The 21,732-nt window shown below is 42.0% G+C and overlaps 1 protein-coding gene across 4 annotated transcripts in view; it reads right to left on the bottom strand.

Annotated features, from left to right (window-relative positions):
- Positions 1-21,732, bottom strand: part of TJP2 (tight junction protein 2) — a 165,186-nt gene that overhangs the window by 71,302 nt on the left and 72,152 nt on the right. For 3 of the 4 annotated variants that reach the window (XM_077474973.1, XM_077474970.1, XM_077474972.1), the window contains 4 exons: positions 11,320-11,373; positions 8,401-8,525; positions 1,708-1,810; positions 330-930 (listed from right to left, as the gene is read on the bottom strand). In XM_077474973.1, the coding sequence (XP_077331099.1) occupies positions 330-930; positions 1,708-1,810; positions 8,401-8,525; positions 11,320-11,364 (874 nt within the window). In that variant the 5' untranslated portion in view covers positions 11,365-11,373. Of the gene's footprint in view, positions 1-329; positions 931-1,707; positions 1,811-8,400; positions 8,526-11,319; positions 11,374-19,278; positions 19,410-21,732 lie in introns of those variants that run through there. The other variant, XM_077474971.1, reaches the window with a different exon arrangement.

The following is a 21,732-nucleotide window of genomic DNA, read 5'->3' on the forward strand; positions in this document are numbered from 1 at the left end:
GCCATGACGCACGACCGCGCAATTGTCAGTTAAAGCGACGCAGTGCCGAATCGCAAAAAGCAGTCTGGTCTTTGGCCAGCCAAATGGTCCGGGGCTTAAGTGGTTAATGTAGGTCTCCTGGAGATAAGCCGATTCACCATATTTTTTTAGGATTTGAATAATTGAAGGAAATCAATTTGTTTTGCTCTGAAAATCAAATGATTTTATGACTTGAAATATAAAATTAAAAATCACATAATTTTTTCAGTGCAAATAAAAAAACCTCTTTAACAGCTATTGAAATGTAAAGAATCTGCAAATGTATTGAGGAAAAAAATTGACACCTTTACCTTCATTCTTTTTCTTTTTGGCAAGGAGTACACTGACAGGCTTTTCCTGCCCCTTGTGTGCTGCATGTCGGTGCGGTTCAGGTGAAGGACTGTGGGACTGAAGTCTATCACGGCTGCGGTGAAGCAGGTCTTTTTCAATTCTGAAGTCTGTTTGGGATTTCTGTATGCTTCCTCTTTCTGGGCTATAGTCCCCACTGTAACTATGTGCAAATGACTCTTCCCTGTCCACGCTCTTTCCCCGATCTTTCCTATACCTGCGTTCTTCACTTAAATCCCGGTCCATGCTTCTACCTCGGCTGCGTTCCCGTCTGTGATGGTCGTCCTCTAGATGTCGTTCTCTACTCCTTCCCCGGACATTATCCGGCTCCTTATCATAAGAGCGACCTCTTTCCTGATCTCTTCCATAGCCTCGGTCTGGACTGGGTTCCCTGCTGCGCCGGCCACTTACACTTTGCCAGCTCTCACTGTATCCACTGTATGCACTTCTACGGTCAAAATGTCCATCCTCATCATCAAGAGTGTCAAAAGCTCGGGGATCAGGCTCAGGAGAAGGGGTCCTTCTTGATGCTGTAACTTGAACTATCCGAGGTCGTTTCACCACCTATTAGCAAGCCAAGGAGATGGCCAAAACATTATAAAAAGTTAGACTAAGCATGTTACTAAAGAGAACGGCATTCTAAAGACTGTCACTTGAGCTTCTCCCATAGAAGCTATGTATTTGAGTCCGTTACTGCCTTTTTTTTTTTTTTTTTTTTTTTTAACCAAGACACAATTTGTATATTAAGCCCATGTAACCAAAAATGCTTTCACCTATGACTTCTACAAGCAACAAATGAGGTTTGTACCTTTCTTACATGGGTTCACACTATAGCCATGTGGGAACCAGCGTAATTCCAGTGCGGGCTCCTGCACCTCTCCCGCAGGCAGTTTACACTGACCCCTTCGAACCACTGCAGGCGTGAATACAATGTTAATGACACCCCCAGATTGAATCCACGGTTTGCACTGCGATCAGTGAACCAGACAAGAATCAGATCCCATGGGTGAGAACACCCATGCGATCCGATCCCAGTGCGGAAAAAAAAAAGCACTTTTTTGTGCGAATCAAATGCGAGTTCAGCCATCCAACTGTATGGCTGAATTCGCATTGCACAGGCATCACATGTGACCCGCACCAGCAATGCGGTGCAAATCACATGCAATGTCTGCGTTCGCATAGGTGTGAACCCAGGCGGAAGCTGATTGGTTTATATGCACAGCTGCACAAGAGTGTTCACTCTCCAGTTTCAGAATGAACCCCAAGGTTTAATTCACCTTGATACACAAAGTAGCTGCTGCTAAACTGCATTTAGATGTTAGGATCATTTTGTATACTCACAATGACAGCTGTTTTTCCACATTTTCTTAATTGCTGTACTGCAAATGAATGAAGCACATTATCCATAGATGTTCCATTGACCATAACTACACGATCGTTCTCCCTATAAAAAAATTAAATGAAGAATGATAAGTAAACATAACCAGAAACCATACCACAATAAAACACACACTCACTTAACTGCCCTATTTATTCCAGAAATACCTTGAACAATTTTTTTTATCCAATAAGACGTCATAACTTACAGGCACGCATTTTAGGTTGCAGAGCACAATACAGAAGCAGTGCTCTAATCCTACATATACCAATAATGTGTAGGTCGTTACAGGTATAGACAGGGTATAGCTGCAAAAGCACACAAAAAGTGACCTCATCACCATCCCCGATTAATAAATGTAGACAACCAAATTTTTTTATGACATTCTCTTTAATCTTTTTAATGCAGCAATTGGAAAGATTTATTTATCCTGCGGAAACTAAGGTGATTTCTAAGTGAAAATAAAACTTGTCTAGAGTGTTTGTATAACCAAAACCTTTGTTTAGTCTAGAACTAAGTAGGGAATGGGTAAAAACCCTGTCAGGTTATTTTAATCCATATTTACATTGTCTCAGAAATGCAGCCAGGTGGAAATATCCCTAAAGTGAGGGGAATTCTCATTTTAGACAGCTGTCCCAGAATAGGTGTCTGCATTGCAAGATTTCTCCTTTATTCTTGTCCTGTAACAGCTGTAAAATCTCCTCAGCAGGGGCACAGACAGCCATAAAAACCCGATAGACCTTCCAACCCTTCTACACTCCATCCAAAACTCCAGCTAGCAAAAAGATGTCAGTTTTGATAGATGGTGCTTTTATCTGTCTTTGGGCACCTAAAAGGGAGGGGTCGGCAATCCATTGATCGCGTTCCACCGGTCGACCACAGGCAGGAGACAGGTAGAACGTGATCGAGTCACTGCCTTGCCGACCCACAAGTTCTCTCTCAGAGTGGCAGAGCTGTGCAGGGAAGCGATGAGCTCAGGCATATTGGCCACCGAAGCTCCGAGGCTGGGAAGCAGTCAAATCTAATCTCCGCCTCTCAGCCTGCCCATTGTTTACTAGCAGGCAGGGACTTCTGCCACATATGTTTAGTTGTTGGCTTTGACAGTTTTCAATCGGAATAGCTTGAATGGGATCAGGCTTCTATGTGAACTAGCCTGAGCTCATCCTCACAGAGCACTGCACTGGTCCTCACTGGCCCTCCTCCTCTCCAGTCCACCCAAGGAGCACTTAGAGGACATCATATGAAATGGACAAGAGAGGGTGTCCGACGGGGACCAGAAGAAGTAGATCTGCAGTAGGTTTCCTGCACTGTGAACTCCATTTGTGCCCTCCTAAGCCCCCCTGTACCATGCCCTCCTGAGTTCCCCTGTACCGTGCCCCCCTGAGGCCCCCGTGTACCATGCCCTCCTCAGTTTCCCTTTACCATGCCCCCTTTTCCATGCCCTCCTGAGCCCCCCCCCCCCGTACCGTTCTATTCTATCCTGAGCCCAGAATTTTGATGCTAGGAAAAAAAAAAAATAAGAACTCTAGATTGAAAAAAAAAAAAAGAACAAATATATACCCAAAAATTATAACCCTGCTGAGAATGTGTGCAAATATATTATAGTACAAATGCTCCTCCTTGCTGAGATCTGCCCAAGTCCTCAATATGGAAATGAGCTCCCTGGCAAACCCAACAACATGAATAATTAGTTGTCAGCACAAGTCATGGCTGCTCTCTAGGGAGATGAACAAGGGAGTTTTGTGAATTCCATCATTCCAGCTTACCAGGCATATTTTTTTTTCCTGTTAGTGCAGCGGATCAGAGACTTTTTTACAAGCGCAGCACATCTAGTAGCGAAGGAAAAATAGGGGAAAACAAGATGCTGGGTGTATTCTGTTTTTGTAAGACTCAGGCCGCGTACACACGGGGCGGACTGTTCGCCCAACTTAGTCCGCTGAACAGTGTTTCAGCGGACAGTCCACTCGTGTGTGGGCTTCAGCGGACAGTTTCAGCGGACAGTCTGACGAACAAAGTTTTTCTGAATTTCCGTAAGACAGTCCGCTGAAACTTGGTTTCAGCGGACAGTCCGCTCGTGTGTAGGCTTGTTCGTCAAACTAAGTTTCGTGCATGCTCAGAAAGGATTTACACGGTGAAGGTTGCATTGCAGTGTATAGGACGTCGAATTTCTCGTCCCGTCGTACGTGCCGTTCATGTCATCGCGCACGCTTTCAGCGGACTGTTCGTTCATCGTGTGTGGTCAAGTCCGTTCATGCAAATTTTGAGCGGACTGTTTGTCGGATTGTTTGACGAACAAAGTTGGGCGAACAGTCCGCCCGTGTGTACGCGGCCTCAGAGGTACCTTCATTGACACAAAGAAAAGGAAGGGAGCAACAATACATGCCTGTATCTTAGGTGTTTACTAGCGCATGCACGTCCAACTTGTTTTCCCACTGCAAAAATGCTGCATTCATGAAATTTGTTGGGTGTACATGCAAAGGTAAATGCGGATATAAAGAATCATTGTGTTTACTAGAGCATGTTCTGCCAAATGGGTGAATGGCTGTATGCAGGAAACTGCTGGGAAATTCAGTCAGACATATAAAATGCCTGGTAAAGTCCCATGGCATGAACCCTAATGGAGTAGTGGGTACAAGCACTTCAAACTGTGTACAGTATATACTGTTATGCCTCGTACACATAAGATTTTCCGACGGGAAATGTTCGATGCGAGCTTGTGGTCGGAAATTCCGACTGTGTGTATGCTCCATAGAACATTTGCTGTCAGAATTTCCACCAACAAATGTTTGAGAGCAGGGTCTCAAATTTTTCCACAACACGTGTCAGAAATTCCGACGCACAAAAGTCCACGCATGTTCTAAATCAAGCAGAAGAGCCGCACTGGCTATTGAACTTCATTTTTCTTGACTCGTCCTACATGTCGTATGTCACTACGTTCTTGACGTTCGGAATTTCCCACAACATTTCGGTGACCGCGTGTATGCAAGACAAGTTTGAGCCAACATCCTTCGGGAAAAAAATCCACGGTTTTGTTGTCAGAAAATCCTAATCGTGTGTACGAGGCATTAGACCATGCTACTTTAAGTCACGTCCAATATTCAGTGCAATTTAGCCATGTCACTTTTTGCCTCATTTTTAAAGCGCAACTCTAGGAAACTTGAAAAGTATCACTTGCAGTGGAGCTGTACCCGCAACAGTTAACAGAGGGAAAAAAAAAAAAAAAGTACAGCCCTTTGCTTGCCTTTACTTGGCCCTTGGGGCACTATTCCTCCCACTGTTACCAATGATGGGGGATGAATTAATTCCATGGACGCCAATAATGGAGCCCTATTCCTTCCACTGATACCAACAATGGGGCACCATTCCTTCTCCTAACACCAAAGATGGAACACTATTTCTCCCACTGATACCAACGAAGGGGCACAATTTCTCACACTGACACCATTCCTTCTCCCAATACCAAAGATAGGACACTATTCCTAGCACTGACGCCAATGAAGGGGCACAATTCCTCTCATTGACACCAAGAATGAGGCACTAGTCCTCCCCACTGACACCAAATATAGCCTATTGTTTTGTCCCACTTCATGGCAGGACATTTTGTTCTTCCACTGCCCATGGTCTGGCCCCCCTAAAAACTGAAGGACAGTAAACTTGCCCTTTGTTTAGAAAGTTTGGAGACCCCTGGTCTAGGCTTATGTAGGGTCCATAGGACTTGATGATGCCTCGGGGCAGTCCTTTGCTGGAGCATTTTTATTCTCCCCTAGATTAAATGAGCAACTAACCCCTGCAATGCAGACGCAGCCTCACTGCGGTTCAAAATGGTGCGATTTGAGCTCATTCATTTTGAATGGGTTCAAATTACACTGCACCACACCAAAAGTGCTGCATGCACTACTTTTGGAAACTCACTTGTAACTGGATTGTATGATACTTCTGGCACAAACCAGCATTAAATCTGGTTTGTTTTGACAGTTTATGGTCCTTTGCACACTCGTCCTTTGCAATGAATAAATGGCACATAACATACATCACTAAATTCCACATAACTAAAAAGCATGAGAAAGAGCAAGAAATGGTCATTATAGGAATTGTCAAAGGTTCTTTTAAAGCTAAGCTTTTAACTAAACACCAAAGTTGACCATAAACATGCTTATTTCTCACCAAGGATAACCAATAGGGGGATATATGCTAAACCACCAGGTCTTTCTGATTTGGTTACATACAGTGCCTTGAAAAAGTATTCATACCCCTTGAAATTTTCCACATTTTGTCATGTTACAACCAAAAAACGTAAATACATTTTTTGGGGGATTCTATGTGATAGACCAACACAAAGTGGTACATATTTGTGAAGTGCAAGGAAAATTATAATTTAACATTTTTTACAAATAAAATATTTTTTATTTTGCCCCCCCCGAGTCAATACTTTGTAGAACCACCTTTTGCTGCAATTACAGCTGCAAGTCGTTTTGAGTATGTCTTTACCAGTTTTGCCCATCTAGAGTGACATTTTAGACCATTCCTCTTTGCAAAATAACTCAAGCTCTGTCAGATTGTATGGAGAGCATCAATAAACAGCAATTTTCAAGTCTTGCCACAGATTCTCAATTGGATTTAGTTGTTAGGGTTGTTGTCCTGCTGGAAGGTAAACCTCTGCCCCAGTCTCAAGTCTTTTGCAGACTAACAGATTTCCTTCTAAGATTATCTGTATTTGGCTCCATTCATCTTTTCATCAACTCTGACCAGCTTCCCTGTCCCTGCTGAAGAAAAGCATCCCCCACAACATAATCATGCCAACACCATGTTTCACGGTGGGAATGGTATGTTCAGAGTGAAGTGCAGTGTTAGTTTTCCACCACACATAGCATTTTGCTTTTAGGCCAAGTTGTTACATTTTGGTCTCATCTGACCAGAGCACCTTCTTCCACACGTTTGCTGCGTCCCCCACATGGCTTCTCATGGCTTTCTTCTTGTCACTCTTCCAAAAAGGCCAGATTTGTGGAGTACATGACTTATACCGCGTACAAACGATTAGAATTCTCAATCGGAAAAAGTTTTTCCGACGGAATTGCATACACACGGTCACACAAAAGTTCGCTGAACTTTCGACCAGTGACATACAACACTACGACGAGCCGAGAAAATGAAGTTCAATGCTTCTGAGCATGCGTCAAATTGCTTCAGAGCATGCATAGGAATTTTGCGCATCGGAATTGCTACAGACGATCGGGATTTCCGATCAAAACTTTTTCCGCCGGAAAAAATGAGAACCTGCTCTCAATCTTTTGCTGGTGGAAAACCGGCCAGCAAAATTCCAATGGAGCCTACACACGGTCGCATTTTCCAACGAAAAGCTCTCATCAGTCTTTTGCTGGCCGAATTTCCGATTGTGTGTACGCGTCATAAAAGTTATACTGTGGGCAGATTCTCCCACCTGAGCTTCCATGGGCTTTTTGGCTGCTCCTCTTATGAATGCTCTCCTTGCCCGGCTTGTCAGTTTAGGTGGACAGCCATGTTTTGGTAGGTTTCCAGATGTCCAATACTCTATTTTTGGATGATGGATTGAACAGTGCTCCGTGAGATGTTCAAAGCTTAAAATAGGGGATCGGTGCTGTCTGTGGAGCGAGTCCCGTGAAGGGGGGGGGTCTATATACACCCATCTGTAATGCTGGGCTATATACCCTGATCTGTGAGGTTGAGCTATACACTCTGTCCTGTGAGGCTGAGCTGTATACTTCTGACACTATGGGTGAAAGCAAGTGGAATACAGGGGATAGAGTGGGTGGATTCTATAAGGGTTATAAGGCTTATGAGAAGTGGGGTGGGCCAAAAAATTATTCAGCCAACACTGCACAGGTAGACTCTATTTACTAATTAGGTGACTTTTGAAGGCGATTGATAACGCTAACTAAAATCTAGTGGAACCAGAGTAAATGGGCTGAATACAAATGCACGCCACACTTTTCAGACATTTGTAAAAAAATTAAAAAACATTTATCATTTTCCTTCCACTTCACAATTATGTGTCACTTTGTGTTGGTCCATCACATAAAAATGTACATTTTAGGTTGTAACATGACAAAATTTGGAACATTGGGTATGAATACTTTTTCAAGGTACTGTACATAGACATAAACTACTTATCTGTTTATCCACAAAAGAAGGGATGGTCAAAACTTGCTCACACAGGGATTTTTCAACAAGCTGGAAAATCTCTGTGTATGATAACAATAGCTCTTGATGGTCTAAAGCAGCCCATCGATGATAAGGGATTGCTTGATTCCCTCATCAACACAGTCAGTGTTCTGTATTCTGCCGGTGGAGGGGGGGCACAGGGAGCCTTCCCAGTCAGCAGAACAAAATGATTACTGCTAGAGGCTTTAGCCGCCCCGGAAGTAATCACATGTAAAAAAAACACAACAACAACAGCCTGGTTGTGCCCAAGTCAATCAATGGATTGAGTAGGGTACAATCGGCCTGCCCATAGATAGATTGAATCCCTGCTGAACAGCCTGAATTTCAATCCATATATGTCCAGCTTAAATCTATCTCTATTATACAAAAGGATTCATCATCACAAGTAATGTACAACTGGGGCACAAGGCTTTCAAGGTTGCCCAAATAAGAATAATTTATACTGTTTATATACTTACTGTAAAAACCCATCAGCTGGACCTCCAAGAAGCACATCTGAAATGACAATGGAAGGTTCACCATTTTCAAAGTGTGGATTATCCTTTCCCCCAGAGACTGCAATTCCAAAGCCTTTTTTGCTATCCTGTAAAAAGCAGAATACACAGAGTTAATAAATCTGATTAAAGCACTGTTACTGATGAAGTTAATTCCCCCAAGAGATGGATAGATATTTTTATTATTTTTTTTTATATATTTATATATGCTGGAGATCTTAACCACCAAGGAGGTCTCAAACTCCAAGCTTCGGATCCTAGCACGGCACACCAGTCACATCCAATCACAAAGAGCTCCCTCTCCATGTCATTGTTTTATTTTATAGTAAAAATTGTATATTTTTAATATTTATAGTGTGGAGAATGCAACCAGAGACGAGGGGACATCACAAGGTGGGCATAAAATCCCCAAACTCTACAGTGATCAGGAACAAAAAGCTGCTCAAGCCCAGTTAGTGATTCAGCTGTTCAAGCTTTAAAATGTAGTCATCAAATAGGAGGGGCCTGCTGTTTTAATATACAAAATAAAGTTCACCTTAACCCACCAAAGAAGGATGGTTCAGCAAAGTGTCAGGGACCCGCCCCATCCCTATTCCTATTATGCAACCGTTTACCAATATCCAGTTGTAGTAGCACTCTGATTTTAGTAGTAAAAGCAGTTTCCAATGATAAGAGGGTGAGGACGGTAAAAGACCAGTAAACTACAAGGGCAATTTTATTCTCATATCAATAGGTTTAAAGTGGTTGTAAACCCTCCCCTACAACTACAAAAACCCTTATGAACACTGCTTGTAGATATATCCTTACTTGCTTAGTATTGTTGCAATCCTTTTTGTTCTTTAGAATGAGGTCACTGAGCATGCCCAGATCTCCCCTGATTTAAGGCACACTCTCTATGTCTTATCTATCTGTTATCAAGACTTCCTATGGCACACAGCTCTGAACTCCCAGCAGGCTGCTAATCACTCAGAGCTGCCTTCTACACACCATGTGACCTCACATACAGTGTAAACCAGGGAATGGGACAGCAGTACTGCAGTCTTATCAGCTGAAGCTGATAGGACTCATACAGGCAAACACTAGGTAATCAGCACAAGTAACTACTATGAAACAAACAAGTCAGCTATGAACAGGGAAGCAGGGTTGCCATAGAAACGTTGGATTGAAAAGGAGGCTTGGTTAACAGTACAGGAAGCTCTCAATGTAATGGAAGAAATACACTCCACTGTGGACTCAGAAAACAATACTTAAGATGGCGCTGCTTAACTCCTGGAAACAAGTTTTTTAAAGTTTCTTTAAACAGTAAGTAATATGCGATTTGGGCTGGATTACAGTGGCTATAGTTTGATAATTACTTATTATAATGGACTAAATGAAAAGAAGCATCAGAGTGGGAGAGTTTTCTTCCTCTTTAACTACTTACCGGCAGTCACCTTGCTGTACTATGTTAAGCGGTTTTGGTAATCTCAATCTTCCTATTAAAATTGTCAATGTTTAATTGGTAAGAGTTGCAACCTGTGCAGGAATTTATAGTGGTCTGTGTCCCCTTTGTGTAGAGTCCCCTCACTTCCTGTGTAGTCATAGAGATAGAATGTCTAAAACTTCTGTTAGGAGAGATTTTTTTCAAGTTGCCGAGTTGTCACTGTGGGGAAGATTTTCTAAAACTGGTGCACACAGAATCTGGTGCAGCTGTGCATGGTAACCAACCAGCTTCTAGGTTTTAGCCCCCGATCGCATCGGCGCGATTTGGTATGCAATTGGATATGTCAAATCACAGCCTATTGCCGGCAGCGGCACCGATTTCCAAAAGTAGCTTCTGTACTACTTTTGGTAACTTCGGGGGGCGATTTCAATAGACATCTGTGCATGAACCCACACAGATGACTTTCAAATCACCCCTGTACACAAATAGCATCAGTCTTCCTCCCTCAATCCACAATTCACTCCCAGGTCTCACTGTAACAGATCACAAAATTTTGTGCATAAACACTTTCATGACCATGTGCAATGATTTACAGAAATTGATTCTATTTACCTGTGTGTGTTGTGATGCAACCTCAAAAAGGGAAGTAAATCTCACCTAAATTGAACGGTGAACTTTGACTATGAACTTCAATCCAAACACTTGACATGCTCGCTCGTACTCAGGGAATTTATAGAGGAGCTCCAGGCTTCCCCCAACAAATTAAAAGTCAGCAGCTCCAAATCCAAATTTAATCAGCTATAGGGTTCTGGCACCGCCATTGTGAAAAAATGAAAACCAGTGTCCTACTGGGCTGCATTTTCTGAATTGGCCGGCTCAATGGGAAGGAAGTATGTGGGGGCGCTGTGCAGTACGTTGGGGGTGTAGGCTTTAGGCCTTTTGCACAAAAACTCACCATTTTTAGACAGTCATTTTTTTTTTTTGATCTAAATGCAGCCCATTGTATTCAATGCACCTGTACACACAGAGTAAATTGTATGCAATGCGCTGCTCATTGAGTAAAAAAATAAATAAATAAAATAAAATACAAAAACTCAAGTTGCCGGTCAGTATTTTACACATGTATGTAATAATCATTTGAAGAAGCTAAAGTGCTATTCTGAGAGCTAGAATTTTGTTTACTTGTGTAAGCGGGAAAAAAAAATCTTGTCAACAAACACAGATCTTCAAATATCAGTACCTTCTGCAAGTACCCTGGTCAAGGTGACAGGGTCTCCTAAGGCACTTTGACTTGAAACCTCACTTTTTTAGAAAGACTCAGTACCTAAAGAAATACCAGTTCATCTTAGTAGAGCTGTAAATGCACAAAATACTTTGTAGACATTTTAGGGCAAAAAGAAAACGATACAGTGCAGTTAGTGAAGGGGAGTTATTAAATGAGGAAAATTTAATGTGCTTACCTTCTGCAAGGTCACCGTAAACTGCTCCCATATGGTCTCTTCCATGCTTGAGGCCTAGATCAGACAATAAACAAATCATTAGGCCTCTAAGAAAAAAGTCATACTGCCAAAATACACAGGACACTTTACTATTAGGTACACCTGTTCAATTCCTTGGTAGCAACTCAATGCATTTCAGCATCTACATAGCTACAAAGTTACATAGTTAGTAAGGTTGAATGAAGACACCAGTCCACACAGTTCAACCTGAGTAAGTGTCTACAATTGTCCCTATCGCTGTGCATTGCACACTCACATTGGTCCCTACCCTCAAGGAGCCCACAATCAAAGGTCCCCATTCATATACTAGGGCCAATTTTGGACAGAAGCCAATTAACCTACCTGCATGTCTTTGGAGTGTGGAAGGAAACCGGAGTACCCGGAGGAAACCCACACAGGCACAGGGAGAACATGCAAACTCCAGGCAGGTAGTGTCGTGGTTGGGATTAGAACCAGCAACCCTTTTTACTGCTAGGCGAGAGTGCTAACCACTACACCACTGTGCTGCCACTGTCTAGATGTGGTGAAGACGACTTGCTGAAGTTCAAATCGAGAAACAGAATTGGGAAGAAAGGACATTCGAGCGACTTTTACTGTGGCATGGTTGTTGGTGCCAGACGGGCTGGTCTGAGCATTTCAAAAACTGCTGATCTACTGGAGTTTTCATGCACAACCATCTCTAGGGCTTACAGAGAATGGTCCGGGAAAAAAATAAATAAATAAATAATCCAGGGAGCGGTAGCTGTGTGGATGAAAATGCCTTGTTGATGTCAGGGGTCAGGGGAGAACGGGCAGACTGGTTCAAGATGATAGAAAGGCAACATTAACTTGAATAAACACTTGTTACAACCAAGATGTAGAATACCATCTCTGAACACACAAAACTTAGAACCTTGAAACAGGCAAAAGACCACACCGGTTGCCACTCCTGTCAGCTAAGAACAGGAAACTGAGGCTACAATTCTCACAGGCTCACCAAAATTGGACAATAGAAGATTGGAAGAACGTTGCCTGGTCTGATGAGTCTCGATTTCATCTGCGACATTCAGATGGTAGGGTCAGAATTCGTTGTAAACATAAAAGCATGGCTCCATCCTGCCTTGTATCAACGGTTCAGGCTGGTGTTGGTGGTGTAATGGTGTGGAGGATATTTTCTTGCCACACTTTGGGGCCCTTAGTACCAATTGAGCTTAGTTTAAATGCCACGTCCTACCTGAGTATTGTTGCTGACCATGTACCCGACTTCTTTTGGCTATTTCCAGCAGGATAATGCACCATAGCCCTAAGTTCAAATCATCTCACACTGGTTTCTTGAACATGACAATGAGTTCTGTACTCCAATGGCCACCACAGTCACCAGATCTCAGTCCAATAGAGCACCTTTGGGACGTGGTGGAATGGGAGATTCGCATCATGGATGTGCAACTGACAAATCAGCAGGCAAAAAAGGGGTCCAACTAGCAAGGCGTACTGAGTAAATTTGTGATCGTGTAAATATTAGGGAGGTTAAGTTCCATGTGTGAATTACATTTTTGCTACATATGCCAACTCAAAAATCTAGACTCTACCAGCTGTTCACCTGTCACCCAAAGTACTACTGACTTGTGTTCTGACCAATCAGAAAGTCCCCAGAGACTACACAGGTCTGCTATGATAATTTATAGAATCTTCAGAGACTACAGGGGTCTACTATGACCAATTAGAAAATCACCAGAGATTACAGGGGTCTGCTGTGACCAATCAGAACATCCCAAGAGACTATAGTTGCTTGACTGCCCTTTTTCTAATTATGTATATAGAATATGTATATATATATATTATATATATATATATATATATATATATATATATATATATATATATACACACACACACACACACACACACAGTCTATAATTATATATGATTATTCATATCTAAGGGCATTTTTTTTTTGTTCTCTTATGTCAATAATTAAATAACGAGAGACTTCCCTGCAGTGAAATGGAGAGATCATGTGACCTTAGCTGCCTAGGCTGAAGGCTGTTGAGCAGGAATCCTTAACTCATGGCAAGAAAGGTAGTGGGCCGAGCACATCTGGTATTTTCCTTTATTTTACTATGACCGAAGTTCCTTTGATTTTGTATTCACTGCTGCATGCAGAATGTGGAAGCATGGGTGTGTCGTCTGCGGGATAAAAATATTTTATGTGTAATGGCAAGCTGCGTCCACACCTCGCGTAGGAAGTATAATATTCGGATGTGGCTTCTGTGACAAACCAAAGGCTAGAACCTGAAGGTTCAGTCTGCATGGGAAGAGGGTATGTTAAAATACTAGAAGCATTCAATGAATCTGAAAAGACTTGCTCAACTGCCAATCTGAGTCATTTGGAGGATGCAAACATGCAAAAAATTTCAAAACTGATTGAAAAACCGATTAGGGATCTAGAAATCGCACAAACTAAAAAGATTGAGATTGACTTGGGGGGGGGGGGGGGAACACTTTAAATGTATTTATTGCTTTGTTCCAACCCTATGTTAAATGTAAGCATTTTCAATTTCTCAGGACTTTTCCTGCTTGCTTATTTCATCGCACAACAGTACCACACTCCCCTTGCTGAAATCTCTGATGGAATAAGTGGTAGCAAGGGACTAAAGACTAGGGGTGTTGAATATAATCGTAGCATCGATGCATCACGATTCGGAAGTCCACAATGCGGCAGCGATGCTATGACCAGCATAATTGATTGACGTTATCCCGACTTGCCCCACCCCCCCCGGGAGAGCGCTCCCATCGTAAACTACTTACAAGTTTTAAACGGTGTCCTATTGAATCCCCTCTTATAGTACATTACGTGCCCCACTGTATATGCCTTTTAAAAATATGTAGCTACATACTGCATTTCAGACTGTTCTGAGAATGCCCCGCTGACGTCAGCCGAGAGGAGAGCATCAAGCAGAAAGCTGGGCAGTCCAAGTCACATGTGAGCCAAGCAACAGTCTGAAATGCAGTATGTAGCTATATATTTATTTAAAAGGCATGTACAGTGGGGCACCTAATGTACTATAAGAGGGGATGTGAATGCCTGTACCCTGAGTGCCAGTGTCATTGATCCCATCTTCCACTACCATCACCCCTCTGCCTGATCCCACCATCCATCTGCCTCTGATCCCTATGCCACTGATCCCACATCCCTCTGTCACTGGAGAAAAATTTAGTTTTTCTGACTGCTTGAATAAAAAGTTTAACCATGTGCAGTAATTTTGATATCTAATTAAATTGTGGACAGGATATTCGAATGACCAGTGAAGATGCGCACCCCTACTATAGACCCCAACCAAAAATGAGTTTAGTCTGGACCCATCTTCTCAAACCTCTATAAGTAGCATGGGGCAGAAAAGGAAGAACTGATTAATAATAATAATTATAATTACAGCTTTCCCGGTAAACTGGGCCCTTGTAAAGCATTCACAAAGGAATGTTTCACATGTAATTGAAGGCTTCCTTTCAATAACTGCGTGTTACCTGTTACATGAGTCACATGATTGTCTAAGAGATACATTCATAAAAGTACACGTGCTATTTTAGGGCTCCTACAATCTATAGCCATCTGCAAAATAGCTATTACTTTCAGATCTCTAACCTGGCAGCAACTCTTTTTCATTATCAAGAACGCCAAATTCCTCAAATAATACCTGTTTTTAATGAAATATGAAAGCTACCATCATTGACCTTTTTCTTTAAAGGCCACTGTCATTAGGTTAGACAAATTAAAACATAATCCACACATACATAAAATGTGCAATAATCTCCTCTTCCAAGAATAGCCACCCAATATACAGTTTAGAGGGCAGTACCTCATTCATAAATGGCACAAAGAGGGGAGAAAAAAAAAAGAAAAAAAGGAAGGAGTACGTAACTGCACATTTGGCTCCATGCACACTAGCTAGAAAAAAGAAAGCCGAAACAAAAATGCTCATATTTAGGCATTTTTCTTCCAGCATTTAGCACTTGGGGAAACGCTGAAGTATTACGCTTGGCTACAATGTAAGGTAGTGAGTGTAAATTTGCTGTCCCCTCAAAATAACAACACACAACCATTAATGTTTAATGTTTAAACCATTGGCAACAAAAGTGAGTACCCCCCTAAGTGAAAATGTCCAAATTAGGCCCAATTAGCCATTTTCCCTCCACGGTGTCATGTGATTCAGTGTTACAAGATCTCAGGTGTGTTAAATTTGGTGTTATCGCTCTCACTCTCTTATATTGGTCACTAGAAGTTCATCATGGCACCTCATGGCAAAGAACTCTTAGGATATGAAAAAATAATTGTTGCTCTACATAAAGATGGCCCTGGCTATAAGAAGATTAAGACCCTGAAACTGAGCTACAGCACGGTGGCCAATATCATACTGCGGTTTAACAGCACAGGTTCCACTCAGAACAGGCCTTGCCATGGTCAACCAAAGAAGTTGAGTGCATGTGCTCAGCGTCATATCCAGAGGTTGTCTTTGGGAAATAGACGTATGAGGGCTGCCAGCATTGCTGCAGAGGTTGGAGGGGTGGGGTGTCAGCCTGTCAGTGCTCAGACCATACGCTGCACACTGCATCAAATTGCTGTCGTCCCAGAAGGAAACCCCTTCTAAAAACGATGAACAAGAAAGCCTACAAACAGTTTGCTGAAGACAAGCAGACTAAGGACACAGATAACTGGAACCATGTCCTGTGGTCTGATGAGACCAAGATAAAACTTATTTGGTTCAGATAGTATCAAGTGTGTGTGGCGGCAACCAGGTGAGGAGTACAAAGACAAGTGTGTCTTGCCTACAGTCAAGCGTGGTGGTGGGAGTGTCACAGTCTGGGGCTGCATGAGTGCTGCAGGCACTGGGGAGCTACAGTTCATTGAGGGAACCATGAATGCCAACATGTACTGTGACTGACTGAAGCAGAACATGATCCCCTCCCTTCGGAGACTGGGCCCCGCAGGGCAGTATTCCAAAATAACCACCCCAACACACACCTCCAAGATGACCACTGCCTTGCTAAAGAAGCTGAGGGTAAAGGTGATAGACTGGCCAAAGCATGTCTCCAGACCTAAACCCTGTTGAGCATCTGTGGGGCATCCTCAAAACGGAAGGTGGAGGAGCGCAAGGTCTTAAACATCCACCAGCTCCGCGATGTCGTCATGGAGGAGAGAAAGAGGACTCAAGTGGCAACCTGTGAAGCTCTGGTGAACTCCATGGCCAAGAAAGTTAAGGCAGTGCAGGAAAATAATGGTAGTCACACAAAATATTGACATTTTGGGCCCAATTTGAACATTTTTACTTAGGGGTGTACTCACTTTTGTTGCCAGCAGTTTAGACATGAATGGCTGTGTGCTAAGTTATCTTGAGGGGACAGAAAATTGACACTGTTATACAAGCTGTACACTCATTATTTTACATTGGAGCAAAGTGTCATTTCTTCAGTGTTGTCACATGAAAAGATATACTAAAAAATGTGAGGGGTGTACTCATTTTTGTGAGATACTGTACATATGGGAGGGATACATATCTTGTTACCAATAGACATATGGGAGTCCTGCTAAAAATGAAATGTATAGGACTCACCTAGTAATACTAGGAGGGTCTGCATCAGAAAATCAGATGCACAAACGAACACAAAAAAACTAAAAGATATAACACACCCATAGAGCGTTACATAACAAATGTATTAAATCAAAAAGGTAAAAATATAAGCATGTCACACCAAACTGGCACCCCTAGAAGCACACAGGCATTGCTTCAAGTCGCATCAAAATCGTGACAAAAAAAAAAAAAAAAAAAAAAATCGCATGACTTTGGGGTTACAATAGTGAAAAGTTAAGCCTAAAACCTCAATGGGTGAATGGGGTATATCCCCACAGTGCTGGCAGAGCCAACCACGGGAGCCCATTTGATCCTGGACCCTCCCTGTTATGCCAGCAGCGTTATCCACCACATGTCAGTGGTCTATCAGTACTCACATGTACCAATGAGGATGTATTATGTGCCCTGATGAGCGTTTACCTGCTGCTTGCTGGGCTATCCCCACACATGAATTCTGGCCAAACTACTGACTTACTGTTTGATTGATAACCAAGTCTTGTTTACATCTATAGGATTACCTATGCCGGATATAATCCCTGCAGCTAATGAACGTCCTTCCTGGCCAAGTCTACAGGGACTTTCTAGCTGTCTGCAATGTTACTCTCCATGCGTACCATCCTTGACCATGACTGAACATATCTAGCAGGCATTACAGAAGGTTTGCTCCTGTGGTTGGCTCTGCAAGCACTGTGGTGAGGTGCCCCATTGGCTCATTGAGGTTTTAGGGCAGTGATGACGAACCTTGGCACCCCAGATGTTTTTGAACTACATTTCCCATGATGCTCATGCACTCTGCAGTGTAGTTGAGCATCATGGAAAATGTAGTTCCAAAACATCTGGGATGCCAAGGTTTGCCATCCCTGTTTTAGGGTGTGACACTGTCAGCAGTGGGGCTAGATCCTGCCACAGAAGTTTTTAGGGCCATGGTTCTGCTTGGGCATAGGTTAGGCCCAGCTCCCTTGAGCTGGCTTCCCGTACCCCATTCATCTAGTAGGTGTGTGTGTGTGGGGGGGGGGGGGGGGCTATTTTACTAGTGATTTAAATTGACATGATTTAGATCAAATCCACCCTGCTGCACGCAGTACTCAACTTTATGTCTCAGAATATAACCCTTGCTTACTTATATGCATATTACCAATAATTTAAATAAGCATATTTGCTTTAACTTGCTACATTCCTTAACGCACAAAAAAAAAAAAAAAAAGTTTTACATATTCTAATTTAGATTCAAACAGAAAACTTTTTTTGGTGTATGAATTACTTTGAAGGACCATTGTTTAACAATGGCAACCCGTACAGGAAATATCAGTGACCGATTTTATCCAAAGGGTTGGCTGTTCTGATTATTACCAAGCACAATTACATTCTAAACACCAGAATCTACAAACCTTAATTAGTATTAAATAAGCAGGAGCACTTAAGCCAACCTATAAAGCAGTAGAATTTTTATCTCAAAAAGTTTCCTTTTCAGGACCTTGTTTGATTTTCTAAGGGCCGGTTCACACTGCAGGCGAGGCAGGAGCGGTATGGAATTCTTTGCAAAAACAAACAAAATTCTAACAGTAAATGTGGTTTTCATTCCCGAAAAAAAATAAATAAATTGTACATTAGTATAATGTGCATGCTCGAAGCACAAAAGAAACCCGTTTAATATGTGTGGGATTCATGTAGCATCTTTAGATTAAATTTTAAGGGCTTTTTAATGAAATAAGCTGACTCAATGATTGCGAGTTGGAATGCTCTGACAAATGCCTTTTCCAAATTTGCATAAGAATTAAATTCTATTGATCTACGGCCAGCTTTCAACCTGTTTGGTGCTGTTTGATGAGAGGGTCGACACACATACACTATATATATATATATATATATATATATACATATATATATACATATATATATACACACACATATATACACATATACACACATTTTTTTTCTCTATATCAGTTTAAAAAAGTGCAGAAACTTTTTGAAGAACCCTCGTATTTACAAAATTGTGTAAACCCTGCACATTAAACATACAAGATAGATGAAAAACATTTATTTTCACCCATGACATGAAACTGGCTCTGTATTTCGAGATAAATTAAAATATGGTCATTATAATTAAGGTAACCAATTGCCATAACAAAGAATAGCCCATTCCACTGACATACAGTAGATGTATTAAATTAGAACTTTAGCATTAGGCTTTATTACTCTATTGCTATCACAGCCTTATACATTTATCATGAAAACCGATCATTAGCGTCCAAGTCATAACCTGCCACATATCCGTCCACTGTTGAATAAAACACATGGTATCTTAGTTTACCTGATCTTGGAACCTGACCGTCAGTTTTCCCGGCCATGTGTTGCGGCGCCTGTGCTGTACTATGCATGAAGAGAGTTTGCGGACAGGTTTGCTGTCTGTCTGCATGGCATGATGTGCCGTGGACAGTGAAAGAAGTATGCAGGGTAAAAACTACTATCATCCTATAAGTCAAATGATCTCATGTTAATAATTACTTTAGAGGCCCCACCTCTTGTTCAGTGCACCTTTCAGCAAGTAACCTGATCTTGCTTGTTTGACAGTACATCTGTGGGTTACAATGGTGGGTAAAACCGTATACATAACAGCCGGCTTTATCACATGGAATTGCTAGCATGTTTTCCTCTTCTTTTTTTTTTTATAGCATAGCACGCCTTATTAGTAAGAGGTGGCGATATACAGGCAAACTATGCACAACTGCTAGGATTACACAATAGACACTTGACTTTTGACCGTTGGACTATCACAATACCCTTGTAATTTTTGTTGCGCGTATAACTTTCTAACAGACAGATTGAAGACATAGAAATTAGCTGCAGCAATAATACATTTTGTTAAGAATATATTGGACTTTACCAAGTGTCAAGTATGTAAAAAAATTCTAAATAGCAGGTTCCCACCACAGAAGAACATTTAGACTCAGTTCACACTGGGGCAACTTGTCAGGCGGCTAAGTCGCATCACGTTCTGTACAATGGAACCGTTCTAATAGGAGCGACACAAGTTGCCCCGACTTGGAAAAAGGTTCCTGTACTACTTTTGGGGCGACTTCAGGCGACTTGCATTGACTTCTATACAGAAGTCATTTTGCAAGCCGCCGCTGAAGTCGGATTCAGGTCGCCTGAGGCAGTCACGCTGCAAGACGTGCTGCCTCAGTGTGAAGCGACCCTTAGACTCCCCTCTATGTGTCTCCTACCTTTCAGGTGTTGCAGACCTAAAAAAAAAAAAAAATAAATAAAAAACACACACACACTACTTCAGAATTCAACACTTTCAGGAATGTCAGATACCTCTGTTCTCTGCCATATGCTGTGGTTCCATTCTCCAATCCCTACATCACTGCTGTGACCTGGAGTGAGGTAAGAGTCGAATGATGGAACCATAGGATGTGGTGAGGGATGGAGGCATCTCACACCCCCTGGAAGTGCCGAATACTAGAGATTTAGAGAATTATGCACGGCACTGCAATAGGGAAGGTAGGATACATGGGCCACTAGATAGGCAAGTATCATTTTTAGAGACTCCACAACGTTACTTTAAAACATATCTTACCCAAAACAAAATGTAATATATTGCAGCTAACCACACCTTAGATTCGGTGACTGTATGGGCACTTTAACGCTGAGGCGAAGGGGTGTCGGCAGTAAAGCACCGCTGGTTTTAGCAGCGCTTTACCGTAGTTTTAGAGGCGCTTTTCAGCCACTAGCGGAGCACTTTAAACCCCTGTTAGCAGGTGAATAAAGGGTTAATAGCACCTGCATAACGCCACTACGTGGCACTGCCCATTGATTTCAATGGGCAGGGGCGCTTTAGGAGCAGTGTATACACCACTCCTAAAGTGCCTCGAAGATGCTGCTTGCAGGACTTTTTTTTTTAACATCACGCAAGCACACTACTCCACTGTGAAAGCCCTCAGGTTTTCATGTTGGAGTGACAGGAGAGGCGCTTTACAGGCTCTATTTTTAGTGCTATACTGCCTGTAAAGCGCCTCAGTGTGAAAGTAGCCTATTAGTTTTCATATTTCATGTTAAAAAAAAAATTCAGTAAGTACAGAAAATACCTGTTGATTTTGCCAGAAATGCAGTGTCCTTACTGCTTCATGTGAGCCAAAAAAAAAATAAAAAAAAAACTGCACGAACAATCTTTTTTTTTCTAGTGCAATATCAACTATAACTACTACTAATATCAACTACCATGAAATAGAGATGAACAAGGTTAAACATGTTTGATGTCCAGCCTGTGTGAGAGCCATGACTGCCTCCATAAATACAGTGGAGAAATTAGTGTAGATATGAAGAGATGGGAAGTTTGTTACTAGCAGGATCACTAGATCAAAATAAAAAAGGAAAAAAAAGCCTAAAATAAATAAATAATAAAAAAATAAAACCAACGCAGACACCAAATCTAAGGGCTCGTAAGTTGCAATATATAAAATATATAGTTTTGGGTTTAGATATGTGAGCCAAGTTGAATGAAGTCTGGACATGATTTACTAGAGTATATTGTGAGGTCAAGTGCACCTATATAGAACTGGTTTCTTTATTTTCAAGTTCCCCGCACATGACTGGATGTTTAAATACGCACAAGAGTACACTCCTTCATATATCATGCACCTCCCTTTGGTAGGCCATAGACGGAGCAAACTTATTTTCTGCAACTGTTGACAGTGGAATCCCTCCAATGAAACCACTATCTTCTCCCAGCAGGGGGGTGTGGAGTAAGCTGCCCCTGCTGGGA

This window comes from Lithobates pipiens, unplaced genomic scaffold (genome assembly GCF_037356315.1).
Source record: "Lithobates pipiens isolate NorthernLeopardFrog02 unplaced genomic scaffold, aLitPip1_a1.2 Scaffold_13, whole genome shotgun sequence".
NCBI classification, from domain to species: domain Eukaryota; kingdom Metazoa; phylum Chordata; class Amphibia; order Anura; family Ranidae; genus Lithobates; species Lithobates pipiens.